General features: G+C 35.8%; 1 protein-coding gene across 1 annotated transcript in view; it reads right to left on the bottom strand.

Moving 5' to 3' along the window:
- The window catches only part of ADGRB3 (adhesion G protein-coupled receptor B3), a 461,748-nt gene that overhangs the window by 26,179 nt on the left and 407,853 nt on the right, over positions 1-27,716 (bottom strand). Inside the window, exons 20-25 of the mRNA XM_035543018.1 lie at positions 15,211-15,361; positions 14,568-14,637; positions 9,589-9,655; positions 7,276-7,361; positions 3,797-3,895; positions 3,274-3,445 (exon numbers count right to left, since the gene is read on the bottom strand). Of these exons, the coding sequence (XP_035398911.1) occupies positions 3,274-3,445; positions 3,797-3,895; positions 7,276-7,361; positions 9,589-9,655; positions 14,568-14,637; positions 15,211-15,361 (645 nt within the window). The remainder of the gene's footprint in view (positions 1-3,273; positions 3,446-3,796; positions 3,896-7,275; positions 7,362-9,588; positions 9,656-14,567; positions 14,638-15,210; positions 15,362-27,716) is intronic.

The following is a 27,716-nucleotide window of genomic DNA, read 5'->3' as shown; positions in this document are numbered from 1 at the left end:
TGCCCAATTAGGAACTCAAACAGCAAGAAGAGAAAAAATACTAGGCTCTCTGGGCTATGAAAGCTACATAAAGCAATAATGCCTAAGTCTTACTTTGCTTTTTTCTTTCCCAATTTCAAATTGTTTTTTAAGAGGCCTTATGCTTAACAAGCATGACATTTATCTTAGAAGTTAGGAAAATGAAGTAAAGAGAGATTTAATATCTTTCCAAAAGACCCTTAGTTGATGGATGGAAGAAATAGACACAGCACATTATACAGTTCTCTTCTAGTTGGGTGTCTTAGTGAATCTCCCTGGGTTCCCAGTGCAGCCCTTGTCACACAAGCTCATTGATATAGCATACTGGTGAAAGCAAAAAATATTTCCATCATTTATGTTTATATCTTTATAACTAAAGGGAAATAAGTGGGTTTCATAGAGAGAGTTATAGAAGTCTGTCTTTTTGCAATATAAAAACAATAAGGGTATAGCAAAGCAGGGCTGTCCTCTTTCTTTGAATTTTATGGTGATATATTCCACTACAAGTTTTTTCCCCCCCTGACAGTCAGAATTACTGTTTTGCCTGTGCTGGTATGCTATAAATATTAGATCAATCCTATAGGCTATTACTGAGATAGCTTTGTAGCTGTCATCAAGAATGACAAATATGTTGGCAGGGTTTCTCTGACACACACTGGCAGAGCAAAAAGCTTTTGCAGACAACAGAAGGAAACAGACTATTCTTTCAGCTGGGGAGATACTCTGTTTATTGCAAAGACTGCATTGCATGCTGTGCACAATGGCTTATCTGGGCCTGTACAAGAACTCACCAAAGGGTCTCTAGAGCTAGAGTAGAAAGTCGGGGTTGCTAGAGCCAGATTGAAACACATCTTATTGGAGTTATATCTCCTTCTGTGTAGAAACTTCTTGAAGCTAGCAACTACTTCTTTGCTACTGCAAACTGGCTCATGTAAGTGCAGACCATACACAATTTTTTAAAAACAAACAAACAAACAAAAACAACAACAACAACAAAAAACTTTTCAGGTGAGTCAAGTTTTACTTCTTTCCTGTTCTTGAAGAACTGTCTAATCATTTTCTTCTCCCATAGGAAAATTGCTAGAGTCCTACCTGTGAGTAAGTTTTGAAAATAATATTCTCATTAGATGTTCAACAACATCCAAGAGTTCCCTAGGAATGAAACACTTTCAGCAAATAGTTGTCATTGAGCTGTAAAACCTGACTTCAAATCAATGCCTGGTACATTGTTGGAGGTCGCATCACTTTCATCTTAAACAGTCAAAATGTCTCTCCAAACAAATTCCTGCATTACTGCACTAAGGCAGTGCTCACAGTTGCAGATGGAATCTTCAAAACCAAAACAGTAAAAAAATCTTCAAAACCAAAACATAAACAGCATTATCTTTGTAAGGATGCAGAGAGGTTGCAATGCATATGTGGATATCAATCATTGGATTTGGTCAAAAAAAAAAAAAAAAAAAAGACCAAAATCCATGAGAAATTCTAAAAGTAACATAGCATAACACTATATAAGAGCAAAAATTGAAGGTTTCATCTGCATCTGTGATATATATTTTTAAATAAATACAGATCCTCAGGCCAAGAAGTGGGAGGTGGTCTGCTCTTTCCAGGCTAATTAATGTATCCCTAGGAAATACAAACTTCATGGACAGGAAAACCAATATGAAACTGGCATTCTTTCTACTGAAAAGTTTGGCTACAAATAACTGCACTATTTTACCATTATACTAAAACAATATGTGAAATGGCAGTTTTCAGCTCTACAGATGAGAATGACCTCTTTTGCAGATGTAAATCACATGAGGAAGGAAAATGCTGTTGAAAATAAAGGGATAGGAAGGCAGCTTTACATGATGTAGATTTCCCTCAAGTAGCATCTCTTATCTGCACATATTTTTATCCTGAACAACAATAACAATAAAAATCCTAGTAAAGGAGATAAGCCCCTTCCACTACGAAAACTAACGAAAATAAAGGTTCATAGTCTCTAACAGCTTAAATAATGTAGGGTGGAGTCAGCACAGATTTACACACACACACAAGGTAATTTCTGAAAGATATTGGTAAGTTTTTCCTTAAAATCTGAAAATGATTATTTGATAGTATAGTCTCATATGCATACCATTTAGAATAGTGATATAAAGTTCATGTAAAGTAGTACACCATTGGAAGACTAGAATAAATTACATCATTTGTAATTGTTATTCATGAATATGGTGAATTTCAATGTTTAAAGGGTGTGACTGGTAGAAAGGAAAACCAATGTGTTAGATTCCTCACTCAGCACTGACTGTAAACATCTCTTGAAACATCTTCCTGTTTGCTTTTTTTTTTTCAGTCCTGAAATGCCTTTGAAAAACTCTCGCCAATTACAAGAAACTGTGCTAGACAATGTAATGTGGTTTATTGATGTGGTAAATATCCTGAAGTTGATAAATGCCACACTTAGAGTCTAAACAGACATGAGCTCTGTAAACGGATATGCAGGTGGAACCAGGCTACCGCTCTCCAGTCTGGCTCCATCAGCTCATTTTTGATAGATGCTCCCACTTCCACAAATATGGCAAACTTATCTCAGTTTAAGTGTTGGGTTAGCTAGTAGTTTATACTGTTAACGAAGCTGTCACCAGAGTCAAGTTAAAGAGCACTTATATAGTAGCTTTGACATCAGCTATCAGTGGTGATATGCAACTCTGAGCTGCAAAGGGTAGGCCAGGGATACTAGCTTTTCTTTGATGTTCTCAAAATGTTCATCTCTGTTCATTCTCATTGTCTTGCTAACTTATGCATGTTAGCACCTGTATGTGTAGAAACTGAAGGGATAGCTCTTCACCAACTTCTCATCTCCATGAGTCCTCTTTCAGGGAAAGTATAAACAAATAATTTTGTATTTGAATTGGTGTTAGAGACTGTAAAAATCTCTCTCTAATTCTTCAAGAAAAGGGCTTTCATGTTAGAATCTCTCTATACTCAGGATACTGGAAAAGCCTAACACTGGGAAATAAACTGAATTTGGGACTGACTAAAAGCCACCTTTAATCAAGTGTGTACAGTTTTATACTGAATCTGACAGTCTGCACCTGGAATTAAGTGATCTTTCCACTCTCACTTATTCCTCCACATCTCATCATAAAATACTTTACTCTTGTTACGAAATATAAATCTGCAGAGAAAGTTGTACATAACAATAAAGCGCAGTCGAGAGATTATACGGAACACAGCCCTTTAGAAAACTGGGAAGCCATTCCTCACCTCCCTTCGGAGAATACAATGGACCATGACAATAACAAAGCCTTGTAATGAATCAAATACTGCAAAAAGTATCTGAAATAATATTGATCTTTTGTCTGTCATAGCCAGAACTGCAGACATCCAAGTCAGGGCCAGAAGTGGCAACACAACACAGGAACTCCAAAGGGATGCCCTATTGAAAGAAAAAGAAAAGCAGCACTGTAAAATTGTAACAAATAAATAAATAAATAAATAAAAATCAAATGCTCACTTTTAAAATAATACATTTTTAAGGATGGCACTTTATCAAGTTAACTTGAAAATCACAGACAAGTATGTAACAGTGTTGGTACTTTATGTTCTAAAGAATATCCTGTATTCAGTTAATAAACTGTTCCATTTTTTTTTGGTTGTTGTTAAAAAGTATTTAAACGTGCTCAGCACTCTATACAGTGTTAGCAAATACAGTTGTCATCATCAAACTATTGTCTCACATGCACTGCATAAGATTTGTAACAAGAAGATGTAAATGATCAGGACTAACATGGCATTACTGGCGGTGGTGGCTGACAAAGCTGTTGTTGAAACTACTCCACACTTGGCACATTTGAGCGTCAAACCGCTATGAGGCTCACTCATCTGACTGCAAACAAACAGAACACCCACAAAAAGAACAAAATATTGAATTGTCACCAAAAAACGTTGCTACTGAAATTTAATTTTTAAATATGATGTCATGCAGAAAAAAGTAGACTTATTCAGGATGAATGGTCTATGTTGTTGCAAAACTGTATGTTGTACTTTACATTATTATTAGCTGTAAATGTTAATGCTATGGGGCTTCATATCATGCAGACTCTATTTCTTCCATTTAAGCTAAGAAAGGCCCCAAATATCTTGTGACCAAAACTGCTCAGTACACTGAAGTGAACATAAGCACGTGCTAGGATAGACATACAAAGTGAAATCCCTCTATTCAGACCTGTTAAAAAACTTTTGTTCTTGAGAAAGAGTATAGGACACAAGCAAGGGAAGTATGAAGTATATAAAATTACAGAGCAATTAGGGAAAGAAACTTGCAAAACGTATTCAAGTGTCAAATCAGTATGGGCATACTGTATTGTCAGATTTGTACTAGGGATTTGGATGGCCCACTAACATCTGAAGTGATTTTATTCATGCTCTATGAAGGTCTGAATACAGGGCTTGAAATGTATGGAATCTGATGAAATAAATATCAGTTGGTACTGAAAAAGGGTGACCTGTTTTGCATTTTAATAAAACACAGTACACAAGCATTAAGCTCAAAGCATTTTGTATGGAAAATTGTACCTCAGCACCTGTCAGAAGAGTTAAAGGGCAAAACCTGGAATTTAAATTTTCTTCTACATACAGTATGCATTCAGCTTCCTGAGTTGACTAAATAAATACTTTTGCTATTCCTTCTCTTTCTGCTGTCAGAACCAGGAATAACCATAGCTGACTGAGAGGTGACAGGAAAGATGCTTTACCTATTCCCAGCTGGAAAATGGTCAACATTTTGAAGAGAGGTAACACTTCAGGTTCTTTCCAAGTTATTTCAATCTAATTAACACCCTTTTTATAGCCAAACCCAACATTCACTTGACTTCAAATATACTGTCCAAAACAAATATTGAACTCCAGTGGCTTCCATTTTGATAAACCAAATGAAACCATGACTTTCTGTAAAAACAACTGTGCAGAGCCATGACCTTGTACAAGTAGACTGTGGGATGTGAAAAGAACTCAGTGGCTCCACATCAGTTTACACTAGGTTAATGAATGAACTAGAAACACGGCATGGGTAAGCCTAAGCTAAGTTTGGGAAAACACTTTCCATCTTTGCTACATAAAACTTCACTGTTATTGGACTGGTTTATTCTCTTTACCTCTGTAGATCTGTTCTGGATCTTGCAAATAATAATTGAGCTTGATGTATATGTTAGCCAAATACAAACTTTTTGTCTGAGCATACATGTACACTACTCCCTGTACCGGAAGAATGACTGATATCCATCAAGACAACATGCCATATTTTTTCACTTGTTGATTCACCCTACACTCAAAAAGGTAGGAAAATCATATGGAGTTAATATATTTTGCCCCATTCATCGCTTTAAATCCTACATAAATTATTTCCACAGCTGAACTTTTGACAAGCGTGAGTCCAACATTTGCCAGAAAGAATAAAGTTGCCTTCCTGAGCATGACTGGCAAGAGATATTTGAGAAATGAGTGGCAATGCCCTTTCTACTGGAGACCAAATGCTGCACAAATTCCTATGCCCCAAACAATGACTCAAGAGTTTTCTTCTGCCAAGTAGTAGCAAGCAATGCTGTTGCCAAACCACCATCTCATAGTGTCACAGGAGTTAAGATTGTTTCTTGATTAGGGCATCTATATGCTTACACATAACTGGATTGTTTCTGACAATGGTTTCTAGTTCTTTATCCATTTACTTTATAATAAAACACATCTTAACTAAGTTGCACACTGTTAGAAAGCAAGTTATTTGTTTCATCAGGAAAGTAGACTATAAACAAATAGATTTCTATAGCCTACAGTTGAGTTGCTGAAAAAAATAATTCAGTTAAATCTAAGCTTAGACATCCTTAGAAAATATACAAAGCCAAACCTGAAGCTGGTCAAACTCCTGAAATCACTGGAATTAGAGCAGTTGTGAATGTAATTTGCTGAATACTAAGTTACTACTACTCTTGAAATAATTTGGCTAGTTTTCTAATATTCTAGCTTTCATCAGAGGTATTACACAGTTAAGGATATTGATAGAGTAATGTAGACAAAAGTAAGGTTAAGAAATTAATACTTTGTAAAGAAAAATGAGGAAAAGAGAAGAAACAAAATGAAAGCTTCTGGTTCATATTTGTCAGAAAGACAGTGAAAGAACTTAAAACCAGAATGATTTAATTTAAAATCACCAGCCAAACTATTTATCATAAATCTGTTCATCCAACCAATCAATTGAATTTATTAGGAATGGTACTGTTAATGGAATGGTGAAATAGTTCAAAGCGAAACTTTAAAAACTTTACCAACAGCAATAATACACAGTAAAATGAAAATATCACTGTTTATCATTGCTAGACATGCAGACATTGGTCTACAAGCTGGTCCAAAAAACAGTACTAGAATATGGCTGTAAAAATGATTATGCAAAGATTTAATTTACTTTGTAAGCATTAAGAAAGTGATGATGAAATTGCGAAATATTTTTCTACAATATGGGATGAATCTAGGTTTGCTGTTGCAGCACGTTGAATCAATCAACCACTGAAAAACATTTTTCAATACCACCACTGTTATAAACCTTTTTTTCTCATAATAAAAATGGAATTTAAATTTAAATGCAAATAAATAATCGATAACACAGGATTTGCATTTACCCCGCCTCCTTATTTTTGGCTTTTAATACCTTTTTTTTTTTTTTTTACTTTCAAATTTTGTTTCACTAAATTAGAAGATATGTCTGTGTAGATACAGATGTCAGAACATCGGCAAATTCTTCACAGAGTCAAGAGAGACAGAATAGCATTGACCTCAGTAAGGGCTATATTGCAGTAAAATATATTTTATAACAGTTTACACAAATAAATAACATTTCCCACCACAGTAATTAAACTTGACAGCTAGATAGAAAAATAATCAGTTCCTTCATTGCACACTGTTCATAAAACTATTTTCCTAACTGCAACAATTTTAATATGTGACATTCTTGTGAAATCTCTGCTTAGATTTGTTTAATCCTCATTCTTATTAACTTAATACTGTTGTACTTGTGTTTTATTATGTTTAGTTTATTTAGTTGCATTCCTTCAGGATAATGCAACTGCAACTTTTGAGATGAATGGAATCTGTTAGACACTATTATACTGGTGTAAAGTTTCAAAGCACAATCAGATGTATTTTTAGTGAATGTCTGTAATTGGAAATCATTGATACAATTTGAATATGCTTTAAAATAACCCCACAATTTCTGCTTACCCCGCTCTGTGTTTGAGCTTTTTGTCTAGGATTCCATCTCTGGAAACGAGTTTATTAAATACCAAAATGCCAATCACCATGTTGACCTGTCAAACAGAAAATGAACAGTTGATCTTTTTCTGAAAGAAAATAACCTATCCTGTTGCATCAGTAAAGGGCTTTTCCAAGCCTGCAATATGCATCTTGTTACATTTCTGAGTATGCTGTCAGAAATTATGTGACACCATCCCCAAACACACTAGAAATGTATATTTTCAAATGGATCGTACTTTGGCACACTGCAACAGGCTTATTTTTGAATCTTAAATTATGTCTGGTACCAAGTTATATGTATATGTGTCTGCTGGCCAGAAACTTCAGAAATATAGCTTTAATATTTCCTCAGTTTTAATTGCAATTATGTATTCTATTCCAGGAAAATCACATAGCATTGCATTTGAATTAAGTGCACTGGGCAGACTTAGTCAGTGCACACAAATGACCATAACTATGTTCCTTTTCAAGCACTTAATGCCTGTGTGGGTGTCCTCACTTAAGCAGAACCGGCCTGTGGTTTTTCATAGCCTCCCGCACATCAGTCACTGTCTCTCTCATTCACCAAAATGCCAACCTTGAAAACCTTGAAACTTGTTTAACTGCAGTTGTCCTCCCCAAAGACACCTTTTTTTTTTTTTTTTTTTTGGGGGGGGGGAGGGTCAAATTAATACCTAGGGTAAGTCTGTTTATCCCCATTAAAGTACATGGTTTTATGCCCACGTACATCAGTTAAGGAATTAACCTTAAAAAAAAAAATTCCAAGTATTTTGGCAGTCAGACTTTGGCAATCTATGGACATACTAATGACATTTAATGGACAACTTAATGACTGTTATTATACATTTGTATTATTGAACTGAACTCTGAAACTAACTCTACATGGCCTTTTGAAGAGGTAGTACCAAGTTTTCAGCGTATTGAAAAAACGTTCCTTATTTTTCTGATTAGAAAACAGTGATCCTTTTTTTCTTTCAAACAGATTTTCCAAGACCTGTGCCAAAATCTCTAATTGTTGCCAGTCTGTCCTGCCAACTCTTTTTCATCTTTTCCTATCATCACTTTATTTTCAGCATTTACATTTTCCAGCTGATGCTATATAATTCCTTTGCTTCATACACTTAGGCTTAAGTGGCTGCATAGAACAGTTCCTTGCACAGTCACTAGCTAATGGTAGGGCAAACTGCAACTGTGAACTTCAAACATCTCTGAACAAAGCTTGCCAATTACAAAGAGAACATACAGTTCCATGTGAAAATTATGCCTGGCTTTTTGTAAACATCCTTGGCTCCTCTATCATGACAGGGACTGTGAGTTGTACAAAAGGATCCTGGCTTGACTCCAGGCAATGATGAGACAAACTCTATGGGAGTAGTAAACATCCATTTCAGGATAATCTTTGGAGCTAAATGGCTTTATCTTTGATGACTACTAAGACTGATACCCTTTTGCAAGGGAAAATCAGAGACAACTGGTATTGATATAGCTATCCTAGTATAAAATTGGTGCAGGGGAAAGAAGAATTAGATTCAAAATCTGCAATCTTCTTCCCAGAAGTAAGGGAAAAATGTGAAACAAATTATTTTACAAAATCCATACCGACTGCAGAGCAGATGACTGATAGCCAGTGGCACATATCGGGTGCAATTCATCTTACTCTAAATTGAAATACATCTGACGATTTGAGCCCTAAAAGTGCATATTTTTCTCCACTGACAGCAACATGCATCTGGAATAACTAGCGTATATGTAGAAATCTATATTGTAGCTGTCTACAATTAGACAAAGTGAATCCTAAACATAAATGCATTTCCAGAAATGCGAAAGTTTAATACACAAATGAGTAACATTTCTCAGCTATGATGATTTTTTCTTTGCCTTGAAAAGCAGTAGTCATGGAGAACTTGCTGGCTGGTTCCACTCATTCTGCTGCTTTTGCTGCCAAGCAGCACTCTATCAAGACTGTCACTGAACTTTACAAGGCAGTGACAATTGTGTAGATGCTACTGATAATAACTCAGTGATGCCTGTAACAAGTTTTCTGTGCCACCAATCAGCACATTGTTCTTTCACAGCTTACTGTGTAAGCATGCTGAGATAACTGATATAAAGATGTGATACAATTAAATATATCATGTATTCAAAATACTGAAGGTATGTTAAACCAAGCTCCATAATTACAGCAAAACTTAATTCTATGGTATAGCTAAGCTTTTATAACTTAAATAGCATATTTCCACCATTTCATATGAAAATATTGGAAATGATATTAATGTTTACCAAGACAACAGCAGCTGCAGGTCCAACGAAAGCATAAAGTAGCCCTCCTTCAAGAGACAGCCAACAGCTGGAAAGAACATTAGAGAAGAACTAACACAAATTAAAAATAAGTATAGTGTATTGCCATGAAAGCATTAATAATTACTACAGCATGAGATTATTCTGTTTTATGTTCAATCCTACCTGTAGAAATTCATACACACACACACAAAAGAATTGAATTACTTAGTTGACATGATGATGTAGACAGTTGAAAAATGATTCCCATTACCAATTGTTAATGGGTCAAAAGTTTTAATGCAAATTATACCTATGCTGAAATCTAAAATATAGCATAATATAAAATAAATCGGTAAATCTTTGTTAAATCTACTCTAACCATATGTGATGAGTTATCTGAAGAGGTCTTGCCCGGTAGGTATCTAGAAACATTTCTAGTTTATAATGCCTGACAGTTCTATCTGTAAAACAATGAACAGTCAAGTACTTCTAAAGTAGAACTTGATTAAAAACGTTTTTCTATGTATCTTCATTTATGTCATTTAGGAAGTTCTATTAGGACTAGGTCTTATGGACAATATTCCCATTAAAGAAAATTCATTATCTATGGTTTAACTGTTCTATATTCTCTGGAATATTTTGCAAACAATTTAAATGTATATTTTAAAGCATCTGAAAACTGTATTTTCTGGTGAGCTACTCATCTTGCAGACTTTGTCATACTGCATCAGGGTTTTCACTGAAAACCCTCAGATTTCCAAACACAGAGCACTTACAGAATCAAATTCTAAATATTTGATACACCATGATGTAAAGCTTTCCATATCTGCAGAAGATCAGGAGCATCATACACTGAAGTAAATGCAGCTGTGCTATTTTCTCAGTGATTACACATTCAAAGAACTTCATGTTTATTTGAATGCATGATCACACCTACATATAAGAAAACTCAAGTACATGTATTCAAATAATTTACTTGGATCTGACATCCAGAAACATTCACATCAGAATTATACATTTCTTATTTATTTTCCAGTATTCTTTTTGTGCTTTTGAAAACCATGTAAAGTAAATGCAAACGCATCATAATGATCTGTTACGTCTGGAATTTTAACTGCAAAGAATAAAACTGTTCCCCATTGCAGTGAAGCCATGTGAAATCTGCTCTATGAACCCAGCTGCATCAATGTGTTAAATTCTGAAATGATAAACTGATGTAAATAATTTATATCTGTTTCAATATTAAAAAGGTAACAAATGGCAGGCTAGTCTACATCCCACCTCAAAAGCAACAACCACAACATCAGAACAGTAATATTCCATTAATTTTTCTAATGTCAAAGAAAAATACTTTCAAAATTTTATGCATTTTTTTTTCTTAAAAAAAAAACACACTAGGTTATTTACTATGAAAGATTGAGAACATGGACCTCTGAGGAGGAATATATTGCTTTTCGCTACCAGTATTAGTGAAGATGACCATTGTGTGTAACTAAAACACATAATTAAAATGTTCATGTTTCTTTGTGAATGGAAACATCAGTCCATAAAAATTGTTGACATATTGTGTTTGAAACATAATTTCAATTACTTGTGCTGAAAAAAATGTCTGCCATTTTATTTAAAAGAACCAAAAGGTTTCAACCATGAAAATCTTTAAGACAAAGGGACATTTGTGTCCTTCCTCTCCTATGTCTTCAATTAAAAAACCTGTTTAGTAGAGTGACTTCCATTTAGGATCAGGATGGTGAAGAATGTAGAGGTTGTTTTCTTTTCTCTACACAATCTGAATTTTCAGCAATTGGGATTTTCAACAGTCTGATGTGATTTTTGCAATGTATTCAATATCCGCCAATTGATCTCTCTGAAATGCACTTGTTCCCAACCTTTTCTATTAAAGAATTTCTGAAGATGGATTTTCAGGTGTCTTCTTGTACTGTAAGGCAATTGCTGCTAACTCTTTGACCTTTTTTTTGTTGTTGTTGTTCTCTTTTTCTTTGCTCTAATAGATTTTTTTTTTCCCCAGTGCTTTATGGTTGTTTTTATTGTGTTCACCTGTTCTGTATTCTTTCTCCCTGCTCTTCACATAGCAAAAAGCCATATAAATTGATTAGCATTAAGAGCATCTACTGGTGGTTTTATGGGACCATGCTGCATGGTCATAAAATTCTGCTGAGTGATGAAGTGAAGTAGACTTGCTCCTGTGTCCTGTGTATCTCGTGAGTAGCTTGATGCTCTCTAGGAGAATGGCTTCTTCTCTTAGGTGAACATGACTATAGCAGAATTTTAAGTTTCACTGTTATAACAATTTCCTGAAAGTTATCTGCACTGCTTATTAGTATACAGCACTGCATGTATACATGAGTAGGTCTCACAGATTTTGTAACTGTAACTTGCAGTAGTGGTGCTTTCATAGCTCTTAGGAGAGGTAGCAGCAATATTTATAAATTAAAAAAGCAACAATATTTATAAGCCCCACAGAAATAGTTGGAAAAAATAATTAAGCTTTTACACAAACCTTTTTCAAATATCTAAAAGTTTGTTACTATGTGCTTTTATTTTTTTTTTCCAAATTATTTTTAGGGAATCTATTCAGTTTCTGTACCTGTTTCAGTACAAGTGTGTTCTCATAAGTGATTTTGAACGTACAGTAATATAACTGTCTAATAATTAGGGTTGAAAGAAGAAGAGAGAAATTACACACTGTTATGACAGAGTTGGATCAAGTGTGAATAATTCAAGCCAAACTCATCAGCCGTACCACCCTATAAACCTGCTTTGAAGACCCTTGGGCCTCCCTTCTAGTCAAACTCTCCATGTATGGGATTAGAATCAATTCCTTTATTTTCACTCTTAATTTTCTCCATTTGGAAAAGCCTTTTTTTTTTTTTCTTTTTTCCAAAAATAGCAGAATGCAGAATGCTTTCTGATGGCAGAATGAATATCTGATGCAGAATGTGTATAATTGAATGCATTTCTGGTGGCAGTATGTGTGTTTGGCTTCTGAATGCAGCCAAATGGGCCAAACATACATTAGCACAAGCAGTTCAAAAACTTACAAAAGTACTTTAGTTATGGTAAAACAGCACAGGGGCTCTGCTTTCACATGGCCTAGCAGTTACAGGCCATAATTCTTGAGTGGGACAGCATGTCAGCTGGTGATGGAGGAGCAAACTCCATTCCCTACATTTCCAGTTTTCTTTATATTATTGTGATATTAAATACCAAGAAAATGTAGTTGCAAATAAGACAAGAGCTGCATTATGGTTCATTTTTTCCCTTGTGCACATCCTCTTGTGCTTTTGTTCCACAGTACGGTGTCAGCTGATTTTGGATAGGAGGAGAGGGGCTGTTATATGTACAGACCTGCTCTGTTTCTCTTTCCAGGTTACCCTTAATGAATGATTTGTTGCTTTGTCTGAATATTTCAGTATATCTTCTTTTAAAAATTCATTCATCCCAGGAAGGAAATAAGAAGCAACGCTAACTGAAGCAAATTGTCACACATGAATAATTTCAGCAGAGTAAATGTAATGGTATATGCAAGGGACAGAGCTACATCCCCAATGGGGTCTGGACACTGTAACATTCGTAAGGCTCAGAGCTGATCAGGTACTCCAGTCCTTGTTAAAGGACTAAATAATAATAATAATAATTAAATCAACAACAACAACAACAACAACAACAAACAAACAAAAAAAAACAAACAGCAAGACAAGCACATATTGGCTAGAAAAAAATCCAGAGTCTCATGTTCTCAATATAACTCCCAAAAGATGTCTAAGACGTTTTTATCACTAAGGATTCCCAGCTATAAGTGCTGTCCCACAGTTAGGTAAGCTATTCCCCATGAAACAAATGGAAGACACATTGTCACAATTCAGAACTAGAGAGCTCAGTGGTTAGAACAAGTGCTCAGGAGGAGATTTGTTTTTGGAGCCTTACCCACCTGGAGATGGAGCAAGGGCTTGAAGCCTCCTCTGCCATGTGCCATGAGGGTGGGACACACAGGGCAGAGAGGGGGAATCCTGATCACTCAGTGATGATGCAAGGGAGAATAATTTAGTATTCATTGAAGCAAGGACTTGACCTAACTCATCCACATCTCTGATGAATGCCCTCATTAGCAGCTTACAGAGTCTTATTTCCCCTCCAGCTGTCCAGACGCATGCTTAATTTCTTAGGCAACATGAGGAGAGCTGCAAACAGAGAGACTGAAGGGAATGTACCCTCGCACACATTATGTCTTGGTGCTTAGAGCCTTCTGCAGGCAGGAAGAAGACTCAGGCCAAACTCCTTCAGCAGGAGGCAAGGGAAGGGCAGCTTAGCTGAGGAGTGAATTTTCCAGTGTGCTAAATATACACTGTAAACAGTCAGGTAGTTAAACAGAACCCATATGAATAAAATGTAAATGAAGTACAGAGATGTCCTTGCCATCTCTCACATACAGCCCAGTCCAGGAAATGAGCTGGATCAGACACTCCAGGAGAGAGGGGTTGAAAGGGAGAGCTGTTTTGAGACTTCTGCGGGGCTTTGGCTCCAAGTAGTTCAGGGGCATGAAAGCCTAGGTAGTGGTTAACATACTTGGTGGACAGAAACCTGGGTGTCAAATAGACTCTTGCCAGTACAGTTATAGACATGTTTAGAGGTTGGCAAATGCTAACCATAACATTTAAGGTTCTCTTTGGTGAATTTACATAAATGTTGGGCATTTAAATGGACCTAATCCTTAGTGTTTCTTAATGGCTTGCTGCTTCAAATGCTCACAGGAAACCCAGCATCCCTGGTGCTTTGCTGGGCTTAGTCCAAGACTAGCATATGGTTTCCTTTTGTTCTACTGTAGATCACTCAGTGATTCTTATGGTAGTTCCAAGTGTGAATGGACACCTGTAGGGCCTTCAGACCATGCTATATAATTCCTCATGGGTATGGTAGCTTTTTTAATTAAAAATGTAATTTACCATTTCAGATTGACTTACTAGTGAGCTGTTCCATATCCTTTTGTCTTGGTAAAGCCTATTGATATTGCAACCACTAAGGCTGGTAAACCTGAAAAGAAAGAAAACCCATGAAACAGTAAAAACCATTAGAGGGTGAGAAAACATTGCTGTTCTGCCTGGACAAGAAATGTCAGTGCAAGCTAACGCAAAATGATCAATTTTACATGGAATGAATCTTTTGAAAAAGCACAGTGTTATTGCAAGATTTGTTTTTCTCAAGCACTGGTAGAGAGGACAGTGTTTTCTGCCCACGATGTATCTCTTTATTGTAGCTAAATTACTGGCACCTTTGACGTGTATTTAAATGAAATAGTAAGAGACTTCATGAATATTCAGCAAGTGTTTTTGTTATTTTATTTTTATTTCTTGATATTACACTGTTGTACACTAAAATGATGTTAAAACATATTTATTAGAGAACACACACTAGCATGTCTTGAGCTAACAGATTATATTGAAGCTAGAGTTAAAGTGGGAAGACTCCTAATCCAGTTTTTTGTTTAGTTACATGCAGTCTACGATTTTTCAGGTTCACTGAGGAAAATTATAATACTCTTGACATTGCCACTGCATTAAATGTTTCATTCCAATGAGTCTGAATAAATGAATTTTACAGACTTACCCCATCCAAGGCACAGGAAACGTTTCCTTATGAGCCGTGTCCTAATTTTTCCAGTAACAGCCATGTATGACTGCCACGCTTCTGTCAAGACCCAACAGAATGAAGCTAAGAAGAAGAAGTGTAAAAATGCGGTGGTTGTGGTGCAGATGCCCTGCAGGGAGCAAAGAAAAGCTTGTGCTGAATACTTAGGGACACTCATTTCTCTTTTCATTTCAAAGAGTTGTCATATTCTATCATCCTGACCTTTATCCTTAACATCAGATCCCCCTTTATGGTGTAGTTGCCACAAAGAGAGAAAAAAGAGAGATGTTGATATGGATTAGGCGTTCTGGACTGTTTTCAAAAACACTAAGTGTGCAGAGCAGGGTGAAGAACACAAAAGAAGTCATGCAAACAGATTTTTCTCTAATCTTTATTTTGACCAGGAAGTGCCATAATACCACTTTGGAGATCAAGTCATAGTGTTACTGACTATAAAATCTCATAGAGCTGAATAAAGAAAATGTGGGGATCCAAATGCTCCTAATTGCCAGTTATATTTTCTTTCCCTCCATAAAGAAAGTTCGTGATTGTAAATCTAAATTTTAGGCGATAGGGCAAGTTTGATTTATCTGTTTTGAATTTAAATGATAGATATATAATCTGATAGAATGTTAACCTACTGGAATATACTGCCTGAAATCTTTTTAGTCATAAGTATCATAACCTTACCAATTACTCTGGATATTGTTTTTATGGGTGTTAGTCATTTGTCATCTGAAAAGTATTTTGAGTGCATACAGTCAGCTCTCTTTTGTCACTATAGCCCTTAATTAAACTTGACATTGTCACTTATATAAATGAGCTTGCCTCTTTCTTGAAATAAATTATGATCCACCCTTCATTGTGTTGCTTGAAATGCTAGTCGCAGGCTATAAAATGCAGTATACATTGTACCCCTACACCAAAACCACACCAGTAATATTGAGAATAAACTACATCTATCCCCATCAAAATTTTAAGCATCAAAATCACATCAAGGTTAAAAAGAAAATAAAATTTATGTGCACCCAATATTAACAAAGCAAGAACCCTGTACAGAACCATGGATACTATTATTTCTTTATGCAGCATATATATTTGAAAGCTATCTTAAATGCATGTAATAAAAGACTAGTCATTTTTTTTAACTAAAATCCCAGTTCAGCAAAATTGTTCAATCAAGCTTGAATCAAGCTATGAAAGGTTGGAAAAGATAAAATAAATAAAATACTATACTTGTTTTTAGTTCATTTATATTCTTAATTAGCTTCAGATAATGTTGTTTTGAATATTCTATTGTGTTAATTTTCTAAGAATTTTATTTCCTTGCCTCAAATACATAGTACAACTCATATGAACTCCAAAACTTTCAAAAAGTTAAGCACTTGAAGAGTCAAAACTTAATCATTTCCAGCTGTGATTTTAGAGGTATTACACCTTGCTATCTAATTTTGGGTCAAATAAGAAGTCTGGGGGCATTGGGTTCTATATAAGTACATGCAATATAATTATTATATATTTTTAAAAAGTGAAGAATGTAAAGTGAAAAAAAACAAAACACAAAACAAGCAGATCCTGAAAATGCACTAGACATTCAATCTTAGATTTTGCCTTTATTTCTTATGTTTAGATGTCCCTAATGTATGTGGGTTCATAAAATCTATCCTGTTAAAGCCTGACTGATAACAGCGTTTCCTGTATATGAAACATAAATGCTTATTTAAGATGAAAGCTCTGCAGTGAAATGCACAATAAACATAATAGAAAATACAGAAATGTCCTTTCTTTTACTAGATGGCTTATATGTTATGACTTCCCACTATGCAAACTTGATTTGCCTTTCTATCAATGTTTTGTTGGAACTAGAATTTGGCAAAAAAACACTTGAGGAACAGTACAGAATCTTTCAGGGAAAATCTGCATAGGTAAAACACTGGAAAAATGTGAATACACTATTTGTCTTATAAATATGCAAACATGAACAAATCCTGATCTTTTGGGTGAAATCACCACTAACTTATGGCTGACTGAATATGGACTGTAGGATTTAGCTCATATTATGTCCTGTGTATTGAAAGAAAGACAGATGATGATAATCTGATACAAATGTGGACAAGGCTGTTGTGGAAGAAAGAAGCGTGATGAAAATGTTAATGATCATGTTGATCACAAACTGAGAAGGCAGAAGCAAGTTTTATTAGGAGCGATCTGTGCTCTAGCTGGAATATATGACTGCTGATTAAAGCTAACTCTTCTGAATGGCAGATGGGGGTAACAGCGTATTTGCATCACATACCATTAGAAAGATGCAAAACAGCCTCAAAACATCACCTAACAACTGCTGTTGGATCATGCTGGCAGAATCATGTGCAGGGAGTTCTCAAAGTGAATTCAGCCTCCCTTTGTCCTCAGCAAGGCAACCAGTCCTGGTAACTGGTCTACTCCCAGGCAAAGCCATGTACTCTGTGGCTGGACAATCACCCCTGGAAATCTGGCTTTTAAGTAATTCTATATTCTTCCCATTTGATAAATAAACAAACTACACTGTGCTAAGTCTGGGAAAGTGTTATATCTGGGATGCCTATTTCCAAATAGGAAAAAAATAATTCATTTTCACCAAAGGCTGTCATTCAATGTGGTATTATCTCTAGCAAAGGAGCCATAACTTTACAAGTAACATGTTAATATTTTTTCTCTTTCTAAGCAGATCCTGGACTGCTCTGAGTCTCTCCTTCTTCCTCTCTTCTTCTGCCTTGGCAAGAAACCACTGCCTGCCCCACACCTTGCTTCACCCACAAGAGCATCACTACAACCTGCAGCCCATCACTCACAAAGCTGCAGTGTGTCAACTTGTCTGCATTAAGAGATAGTGGTACGCATCCTCCCCATCTCCTTAGGAGGAGATGGTTCTTATTTGTTTCTAATTCTAGTTTATTAAAACTCACTGAATTAATTACCTGTGCTGAGCACCTGTCAATTTGCAACAAAATGAATTTTAACAGCCTAATTTATTCACTCTTACTTCAAGCTTCTGAAATTACTTCAGCTCTGTTACACTGACCTCCTCTTCTTTCCATAACTGCTGTTCCCAGCTCCCAGCTCCCCAAATTTAGTTCTAATTACAAGTGGGGAAGGGAGCTTTTCTGTCCTCAAAAAGCACAATTGCAGGAGCTTTACTTGGGCCTCTAGTTTTTAGCTAGCTTGAATATCTAAGTAAGACAAGTCATCCCTTCTTCATAAACAGCGTGCTATTAAAAGCAAGAGCTCACATCAGGTTTCAAATTATTTCCTTCTTTCATTCTTGTAAGGGACACACTCAGAATAAGAGTATTGAAGCATAGCTGAGAAGTCTAAAAAACCGTGGAAATTCAAATCTACTTATTCTAGGGCTTAATGTAATAATGATAAGTAAAATAGAGAACATGTACCCATTTTTATGACCTACAAAAAGGAAGGTCATAAATGTTACCTGCAAAAACACATTTACCATGATTTTGCAGTATCTGATTCTTTAACAGTAGTGTGGTTTTGTTTGTTTGATTGTTTTTGATAGCAGTGTGAACAGGTCTTCCACAGAAAGACAGAGAGTGTTACCTAAAGATACCTGATTTTTGTTATTTCCCTGAAACGGGTTCTTTTTTTATGTTTCTGGGTTCTGGTAAGTGGTGTAAGAATCAAAGCTACTGGAAAATGAACATGAAAAATGCAGTCTGTATTGGTGATAGCAAAATGAGTAGGACTAAAATCCATTCAGCTGGATTTTGTCATGAAAGAGAAATAGGAATTAATATAAAATCATCTAAATAATACAATTTATTGAAGATAAAAAAAAATCTTGCTCTTGATTTAGCTCTAAAGATATAAGTTAAATGGGTGCTAATTTATCTTTATGAAGTGTAATGATGGACTGAATATACAAACAAAAAGTACTTACAACAATGAAACAAATGAAACAAACAATAAACAAAACAAGGACAGTCCAAGTAACATAGCAAGGAACAGAAACATAATTCCCTGTTAAAGTTATTGGCTTTTTGTGACTTTCAAGCCCTCAACTATAAAACAGGTATAGAACAGTTTATTTTTAACTTTTAAAATTAAACGTAATTTCATAAAGGAAAATACTTATAATTCTCTATTTGCTTTCTTTTACTGATATTTTTTTAACTGACATGCATTAGGATACCTTTGTCTCAGGAATGGCAAACACTGTCAGAACACAGGAATACAATATATTGGTCAGATGATACTAAATTCTAGATTAAATATTACTTTCTAGAGTAAACTGCCATGAAACAATAGATGAGCTTTCAGAAGCTGTGGGACAAATAAGCAAGGGCTTGCATCTCAGGACTGTGTTTTTGGAAGAGGGACAGAATTTCAATGACAAACAAATATAGCAAGGACAGCTGTCTCTTCAGTTTCAAATACATTTGAAACTGAAATGCCTGAGAAATCATAGCTGTAGACTTTTAGGTTTTCCTTCCAGGGTCATTAATATTACTGGTACCATAGAGCTTTCAAGGTAATATTTCATTTTTTATTTTTTTATTTTTTTTCTTTTGCTGCACTAGAGTACTTCTAACATCTTGTTAGGAAATCTGAAACCCATATTGAAAATAACACTCTACTGGAAGGACTTTTTCTAAAGTTCTAGAATCATAGAATCATCTAGGTTGGAAAAGACCTTTGAGATCATCAAGTCAAACCATCAGCCTGACCTACTGAGCCTCATCACTAGAACATGTCCCTTAGTGCCACAGCCACATCTCTTAAATACCTCCAGGGATAGGGAATCCACTACTTCCCTGGAAAGCCTTTTCTAGTGCTTGACTACCTTTTTCATGAAATAATGTTATTCATACTTTTAAATCAATAGTTGTGAAGCTATTTAATTAACTTACAGACCAACTTATAGATCTTTGAAAAATCTTCTCCAGTGTCCTAAAAAGCCAAAGGCTCAAGAGGTTTAGCTTCATTACATTGCGTTCTGATATCTGCACATGATAACCTAAAATAATTAGCATTTTACTTCATGAACATATATGTTAAGATATATGCACAGTTAATTATTGTATTGCAGGATTCTATATGTGGTGCAAGATAACGTCAATGGTAACCTTCACTTGGATTTTTCAAGCAATTTAATTTTTTAGTACAAAAGTAACAGTTTCAGAATACTTAAGTGATCTCTCCCACAAAAGTCATGAGGGATAAGTAAGGACTGTCAATTTTTCTTCTTCTACTCAATGATTTTTTGTTTCTCTGCAACAAACAAGATGACTTTCTAGGTTCTTAGATAAATAGCTTAAAAGTTACCCAGTTTTTTCTGCAGTTTCTATAGTTTAGTTTATGACTACAGTCTCACAGAAGACATCTATATCAAGAACAACAAAAATACACAGGAAGATGTTTTCAGTATCATGTTTCTTCTTCTTCTTCTTCTTCTTCTTCTTCTTCTTCTTCTTCTTCTTCTTCTTCTTCTTCATCTTTCTTCTTCTTCTTCTTCTTCTTCTTCTTCTTCTTCTTCTTCTTCTTCTTCTTCATCTTTCTTCTTCTTCTTCTTCTTTCTTCTTCCTATTGCTATTATCACAATTGTTGCTAAAGTTTGGGACCACTACATGTGCCCAGTCTCAGGGTGTAGTATGACCTGTTCAACTGTTGTGATTTAAGTCTTGTTTCTCTGTCATATCTGGTCTTCTGTTCTTGATTCCTTCCTCTTATCTAAAAGCATAATCCCAGAGACACTAGTGCAAAGCTGTACAAGACTGAAAGAGAATTTACAGTTTAAACTGTATGTTTTTATCACATGTGACCTTTCCATCAGACTTTAAATATCTATCTTCTAGTTTTCACGTAATTAGCCTCTAGATAGATGCTTTATCAATAGATTCAGTTCCTGCTCCTCTTCTTCCAACGGTTACCTCAAAGGTATTTCTGGAATGTACTGCTCTGTGAGGAAAACAGTCACAATCTTTATTCGTACTTCTACTTATGAAGCAGATCAGTCAGAATGTCTCTCATTTTTCACCAGATGCAGAGTCCAGCAACAAAGGTGCTGCTCATATCTGATCCACAAAAAGTATGCAGAGCCTTCTTTTTAGCTTCTGCCACTTGTAGTTAAGTTTTCTTAAAAGTTTTCTTTCAATAGTTGTCACATCTATCACTTATATAAATAACCTCTGCATTTTAATTTGATACTGTATAGCTGTATCTTGGCATCCTCTGTTATTTCTATCAAGAACTGCTGGTTTTTATCCAAACTAATTCTTCTGCTAGCCGTTCTCCTTTTCCAGACCTTATAATGCACATAGTACAAAATCATTCCATTAACTAGATATGAGGGGATAGTCTGCTATTTCTGGGATAGAAAAGTGTTCATGAAACTTACTTTTTGTATTTGAAAACCTTCCTTGCTTATGTCAGAATCTGTCTACGTTAGCAAAAATGACAGCATCCTTTATGGACTGGCATGTGGTCCATACCGATAAATTGTTAGTGGCACAGTTTTCATGTGGGCCTAAAAGTGCTGTTTGAGGCCAGGCTTAACCACAGACTGAAGGAGAGCTTGAGCCAGGAACCCTGCCTCATGGTCAGCCTGCAGAAAGCTTATATCCTGCCTTGGAGGGCTCAGTTGCATGCATGCAGTCTTGTGCCAGTTTGCCTTGGGGCTATAGAAATATTTGTGTCCCATTTTAGTTACTGGTTTGGATACAGGCAAGAAGTCCAGTTGGGTAATTCATAATATGTCAAGCTATTACTAACATATGAGGAAGTAAAATTCATTCTGTGTTGTTTATGCCATTCTCTAGAGATTGTCACTGCAGCATGCAGGTTTATAATGTGTTAAGTCAGAATTGCTTTCTTGGTGGCATGCCTGCTGTAAATTGAAAGCCAGTTGGAAGACAGTTCTCATACCATTTCCTTATGCTCACACTCATTTTAGTTGTCCTCCTGGTTTGGATTGTTACTGCTAGGTTATATGCAAGCAAACGAACTCAGCACAAGCAGTATCACAGAACCAGTTAACTCAGAGGCAATTTAATTTCTTCGACTGCAAAACCTGATAAGGGAAGCTCTTCCCTTTTTGCCTTTGTGATGTGAACATGTATATTTTTTTTGGACTGCCAGACAGAGAATGAATAAATAGGATCCTCTAATTGCTTACAGGACTGATTCAGAAGTCAGTGGAAAGATTCCCTGGGCTTCATATTGGGCCATTACACCTAAAGAATAAGAGATGGAAAATGCGTGAACAGAATCTTGGAGTCTTGATCCATATATTAAGTATTTTAAATGCTTACGAAGTATTGTATGAATAATTTTTCTAGCAAATGAAAATGGCCTACTTCACCTCTTCTTTTGGCTTTGATGTTAAGCACTTTAAACAAGGTAAATGTCAACTGTCAGGACAAAATAACTTAGTATTTTAACTATGTCCTCATATGAATGTGTTCATGAAGCTCAGAACAGGTTTTCAGGCAGAACATACAAGAAAATAAGCCCTTTACAACTCAAAAGCATAAAGCCTATTTAAATACAAAATTTTCAGCTTCTTCCTGACCACTTAACCTCCCATTCCTATCATGGTGTTCTGATAGTGATGTTTCACTATGCCAGAGAACACCTTTTATTAGTTCTTTTTTTTTTTTCCTTTAATTTACAACCTTTTTTTTTTCTGAAAAATCAACACTTTTGATTCTAAAGTGATCATGCTTGATTCAATAATAAAACTGGAAATCACTGGCGTGCTTTGTAAAAATGTCTTCATTACTGAGCTATTAAGGAATGACAATTAAAAAATTAAGTTGAAGACAATGCTATCCAGAAAAATTGCTCTGTAAAAATAGCTCTATGAGATTTTGCATTTACCAAGTCTGGAATATTTCTTATTTTAAAAAGGATAAAATTTAGATTTGTGGATAAAATGTATACATACTTATATATTTTTTAAAATTAATGAATAAGTAAAATCAACCACATCTTTGAAAAACGACTGGAGTTCTTATGTTCTTGCACATACTGAAGGTAATAATATTATAGGAGCAGATCTGAGGGTTTTCAGAAACTGTTTTTAGACTCTGAAAATTCCATACTGGTTTAATTTTAAAATATGGAATTGCAATGTGTTGTCATAAATGAAGACGAATGCCCTTGGTGGGTTTGAAGAGATGTAACAGGCAACACCGAAGCAAAAGCTGTTTGGCTATAACATACAATCATGTACTCTATGTTAATTTCAACTTATTACAGAAAGATGCCCAGATTTTTAGATCTCTCTAGGTTGTTGCAAGTAGGAATATTTGGTTGAATTAGAATCCAAATGGCTACACATTTCTGGAGAAGAATGGAAGGTATAAGAGCCAACAGTCAATTAGAGTGATGAGTAACCAATGCTAGAAACGAAGAGGTGGCTGAGCTAAGCACAAGGGTTACTCATGATTCAGCAATGATCGCAGCTATAGAAAAGAGTAGTTCAGAACCCAGCTGAAAGGGAGTTCCCTATGCAATTCTGAGAAAAAGAGGAGAAAGTGTCTGGCACTGACAAAGGCAAGGAACCAAAGGCACTTTTTAGAAGAGATGACGTAACAAAAGAGTTAAGAATGGATACTGATATATTCAAAACTACAGAGTCTGATATGCAAGACTTCAGTTTCCTATAGGAAGATCCAAGTGCAGCCACTGCAAACTGATGTCCTGGTGCAAAAATTACCAGGAAAAGCCATATCTGGACAGATAAAGAATAATGCTTTGTGTTGCTCCTCATTGATATATGGGTAAAAAACTTGTCAAATAATTTCTCTTTAAAAAAAAACAAAACATGATCAGCACTGGACTATCTCTACTCTTTCACCTTAAATCGGATCATGTTTGCTCTATTTTCAGTTTTGATCTCATTTGCTAACAATAAAATTGCTGTAATTTTAGGGAGTTTCCACAGCAATCAAAATGATGACTAGAAAGAGAAGTTCAACAACAATGCTTGCAGTTGCCTTTCAGTTAGTCTGACTGTGATGATTATAACCCTGCCATATGAAAACAGTCCATCTTCTTCTCTGGGATATTGGTGTCAGCAAATATTCCTTCTCTCTGTAACTGTAAGACATCCATCTCTTTCCTCTATAGACTGAAACTACTGAAGTAATAGCTTTGCAATGCTATTACAATATTACCATGTATAACCTTCCTTCATATTTTTATGTTTATTTTTTTAATCACAGTTGTATATACAGATTTTAAAAGCAGTTGTTTAAGAAGAATGACAATGATTTTGCCTGTAGAGCACTCCAGTTTCAAGCATGCCTGTTTTCCATCAAAATACTGCGTCATTTAGGTTTAGCACTAAAGAGACAGTGAGAAATAGTCCCTTTTGAGAGAGGCCATTTAAGTCCAAAACAGAGATAATGCAGCAAAGGGAAAGAGAATCTACATTTATGTGGTCACCTGAAGTCTTTTAATACCACAGAACTTCAGTTTATTTTCAAAAATGACAGATAAAGTACATTTTTTAAAGATACAGCATGGCTACTTCTACCTGTATTTGCAAACTAGATGGGTTAGAAAATATTCACTCATCCTGAGGCCAGCTGGAATGGCACAGCAAATGCCTATATTGGTAGAATTTATTGTACTACAAAATAAGGTGGTCGCATTCAGACAGCCTGCTGGCACTGGTCCCTTGCCAGTTCTAGCTCTCCTGAACTTGATGCATTGACTGGGGTAGTGCTAGTTAGTGTGGGACAAGATTGTGCCAGGATGCATGCTAATGCTTCAAGAGCATGACTTCATGCCAGTTCTTGGGGTCCTGCCCACCTACAGAGGCAACTGTAGAATTTGAGCTTTGTTCTCTTATTCAGTAAAACAAGTGGTGGGTTTGAGCCAATATGGTAAGTTAACTGACCAGCAGCTAAACACCCACCAAGTCACTTGCTCACCACCCCCTGAAGCAGGATGGGGGAGAGAAAATCAGAAGACAAAAAACAGGAAAAACTCATGGGTCAAGATAAAGACAATTTAATAAGTGAAGGAAAAAGTAAGTTCCAAGTGATGCAGGAGCAGTCACTCACCACCTTCCACCAACAGACCACCCAGACAGTCTCCAAGTGATAGCTACCTTGGAAAGACTAGCCCCATTTTTTATTGTCAGTCATGATATGTGGTATAGAACATCCCTTTGGTCTGCTGGGGTCATCTGTCTTGGCTGTGTACCCTCCCAGTCTCTTACCCACTCCCAGCTGACTTTCTGTGGGGGCAGAATGAGGAACAGGGAAGCCTTTAACACTGTGCAAACACTGCTTCACAATAGCTAAAACATTGGTGTGTTACCAACATTGTTTTACTCACAAATAAAAAAAAACACAGTACCATAAAGGCTGCTGTGATGAAAATTAACTCTATTCCAGCCAGTATACCAACATAACACTGAACCCAAGTGGTGTGTGTGGGTGTACATGCGCAAGTGTGTTTGTGCATGACTGTGAAGAGTGTGACAAGGGAGGCTTTTGAATCAAGAAGTGTTCATATAATGTATGAACTGAAAATCTTTAATGGGATACATGTATGCACACATATGGGCTACTAGTTTTTCCTGTTTCATAGAATCATAGAATCATTCAGGTTGGAAAGGACCTCCAAGATCATCTAGTCCAACCTTTAACCTAGTACTAAAGTCTACTACTAAAATATGCTACTAAGTTCCAAATCTACACATTTATTGAAAACCTTCAGGGATGGTGACAAAACCATTTCCCTGGGCAGGCTGTCCCAATGCTGCACAATCAGTTCAATAAAGAAATTTCTCCTAATATCCAGCCTAAATCTTGAGGCCATTTCCCCAACTTCTTTTAATTGCAAATCTGAATATTTTCTTTCAGAAATATATACCCTTTTTCCCTGAGTCATTAGAATCAGAGCACACATTGCCACACTAGAAAAGTGAGTGGAGATAGAGAGCACCTTGGATGACATGCATTCTTTGCAAAGCAACATTTTCAGCAGATAGAAGGAGGGGTTTTATATCTCTGTATGAGATTATGTCAACCTGTATGCCTGAACATGAATGTAGAGTGAAGGGTGAAGAGTAGAATCTACAATTTGGGGAACAAACAGTGCCCTAGTTCATGTAAAATACAGTTGATGCAAACTTATACAACAACATAATGAATCACATTAATTCCTTGTATAGTCATGTCATTAATTTGATATTAGGCATGGATAGTTTCAATCATCACCCATCCCTTTCTTCATTTCATGTACAGATCTACATAATGGCAATGAAGCATCTTCATCCACAGGATGAAGTTTCAGCTGGAAGTAAGAAATTCTTGACAGAGAGAATATTATAGGAACAAAAGAAATTAGACTGTGTACCTTTAAATACAGGAGAGGGTAAACATTGAGCAATCATGGGTTTCTAACGATATTAATGAAATCTCAGTAATTTTCACATGGTATACTATAGCAATGGATGTGAGCGCACACTGAAAAAGTCAAAGAATACAGTTCTTCAGAATACTTTGCATCTCTGTCTGATATTTAGTTTTGGTTATTGTATACTATGGCTACCAAGATGTTGGGTAATTAAATAATTTATTGTAGTTGGAAGAAAAAAGCAATAGTATTCACAATCAAAGAAAAGAAGAGGTCACAACCACATGTGTATATGGAGGATTAACTCAGAATAGGAAGAAGAACAATACATTAAAAAGTCAGCTTCTTCACTCAGATAACATTTTGACATTAACTTCCATTCATAGCTTGCATCGGAAAGCAAAATGTCAAGGTGTTTTGCTTTTCTCTTTCTTTCTTTCTTTTTTTCTTTCTTTCTTTCTTTCTTTCTTTCTTTCTAATCTTTATAAAAGGTGAAACCACTTATGCTGGTTATACTTTTGTATTGTTTTTCAACAAGGAGGAAATTCTGTGAGGTATCATGTTCATTCTGCTCTCTTTACCTGTTATGGTAAACCAGAAGGATAAAAGGTCTATGTTAATGACAAAACAACATTTATGACAAAGCAATGTGGAATCTTTCACAATGATTTCTTTAGTAAGTTGTGATTATTAGAGGGACACTGTAATAACCTGTGCATTTTAAAGCAGCAAGGAATGAAATTAGTGGTAAGAGGAAGCAGGAGCAGCAAAACTAGTAATGGCTCCTCTATCATATTCAAGACAGGTTTCTGGATAAAAGAGAACAGCAGTCTTTCTGTTGGCCCTGGCTTTCTTCCCTGTATTCTACTTCTCCTTGTTTCCTCCCACAGAGCCATAAAACAAGATAAACTGAGTTAGACCATGCTTGGGATGTAAAGTGAGGTAAATCCATTCCTGTCAACACAATCTGGAAGAGGAAATGGGACAATACTATTATTTGGATAGCACTCAGTCCTCACGGATACCAGTGAGCACAAGGTTCACCCTTCTGTGAATAAGCTCCAAATATATTCTTCCTATGGGAGTCACTACAAGAAATCTTGCTACTGCATGAA

This window comes from Cygnus atratus, chromosome 3 (genome assembly GCF_013377495.2).
Source record: "Cygnus atratus isolate AKBS03 ecotype Queensland, Australia chromosome 3, CAtr_DNAZoo_HiC_assembly, whole genome shotgun sequence".
Lineage (NCBI taxonomy): Eukaryota > Metazoa > Chordata > Aves > Anseriformes > Anatidae > Cygnus > Cygnus atratus.
The sequence above is the reverse complement of the archived record's forward strand: the minus strand, read 5'-3'. Positions and strand labels throughout refer to the sequence as shown.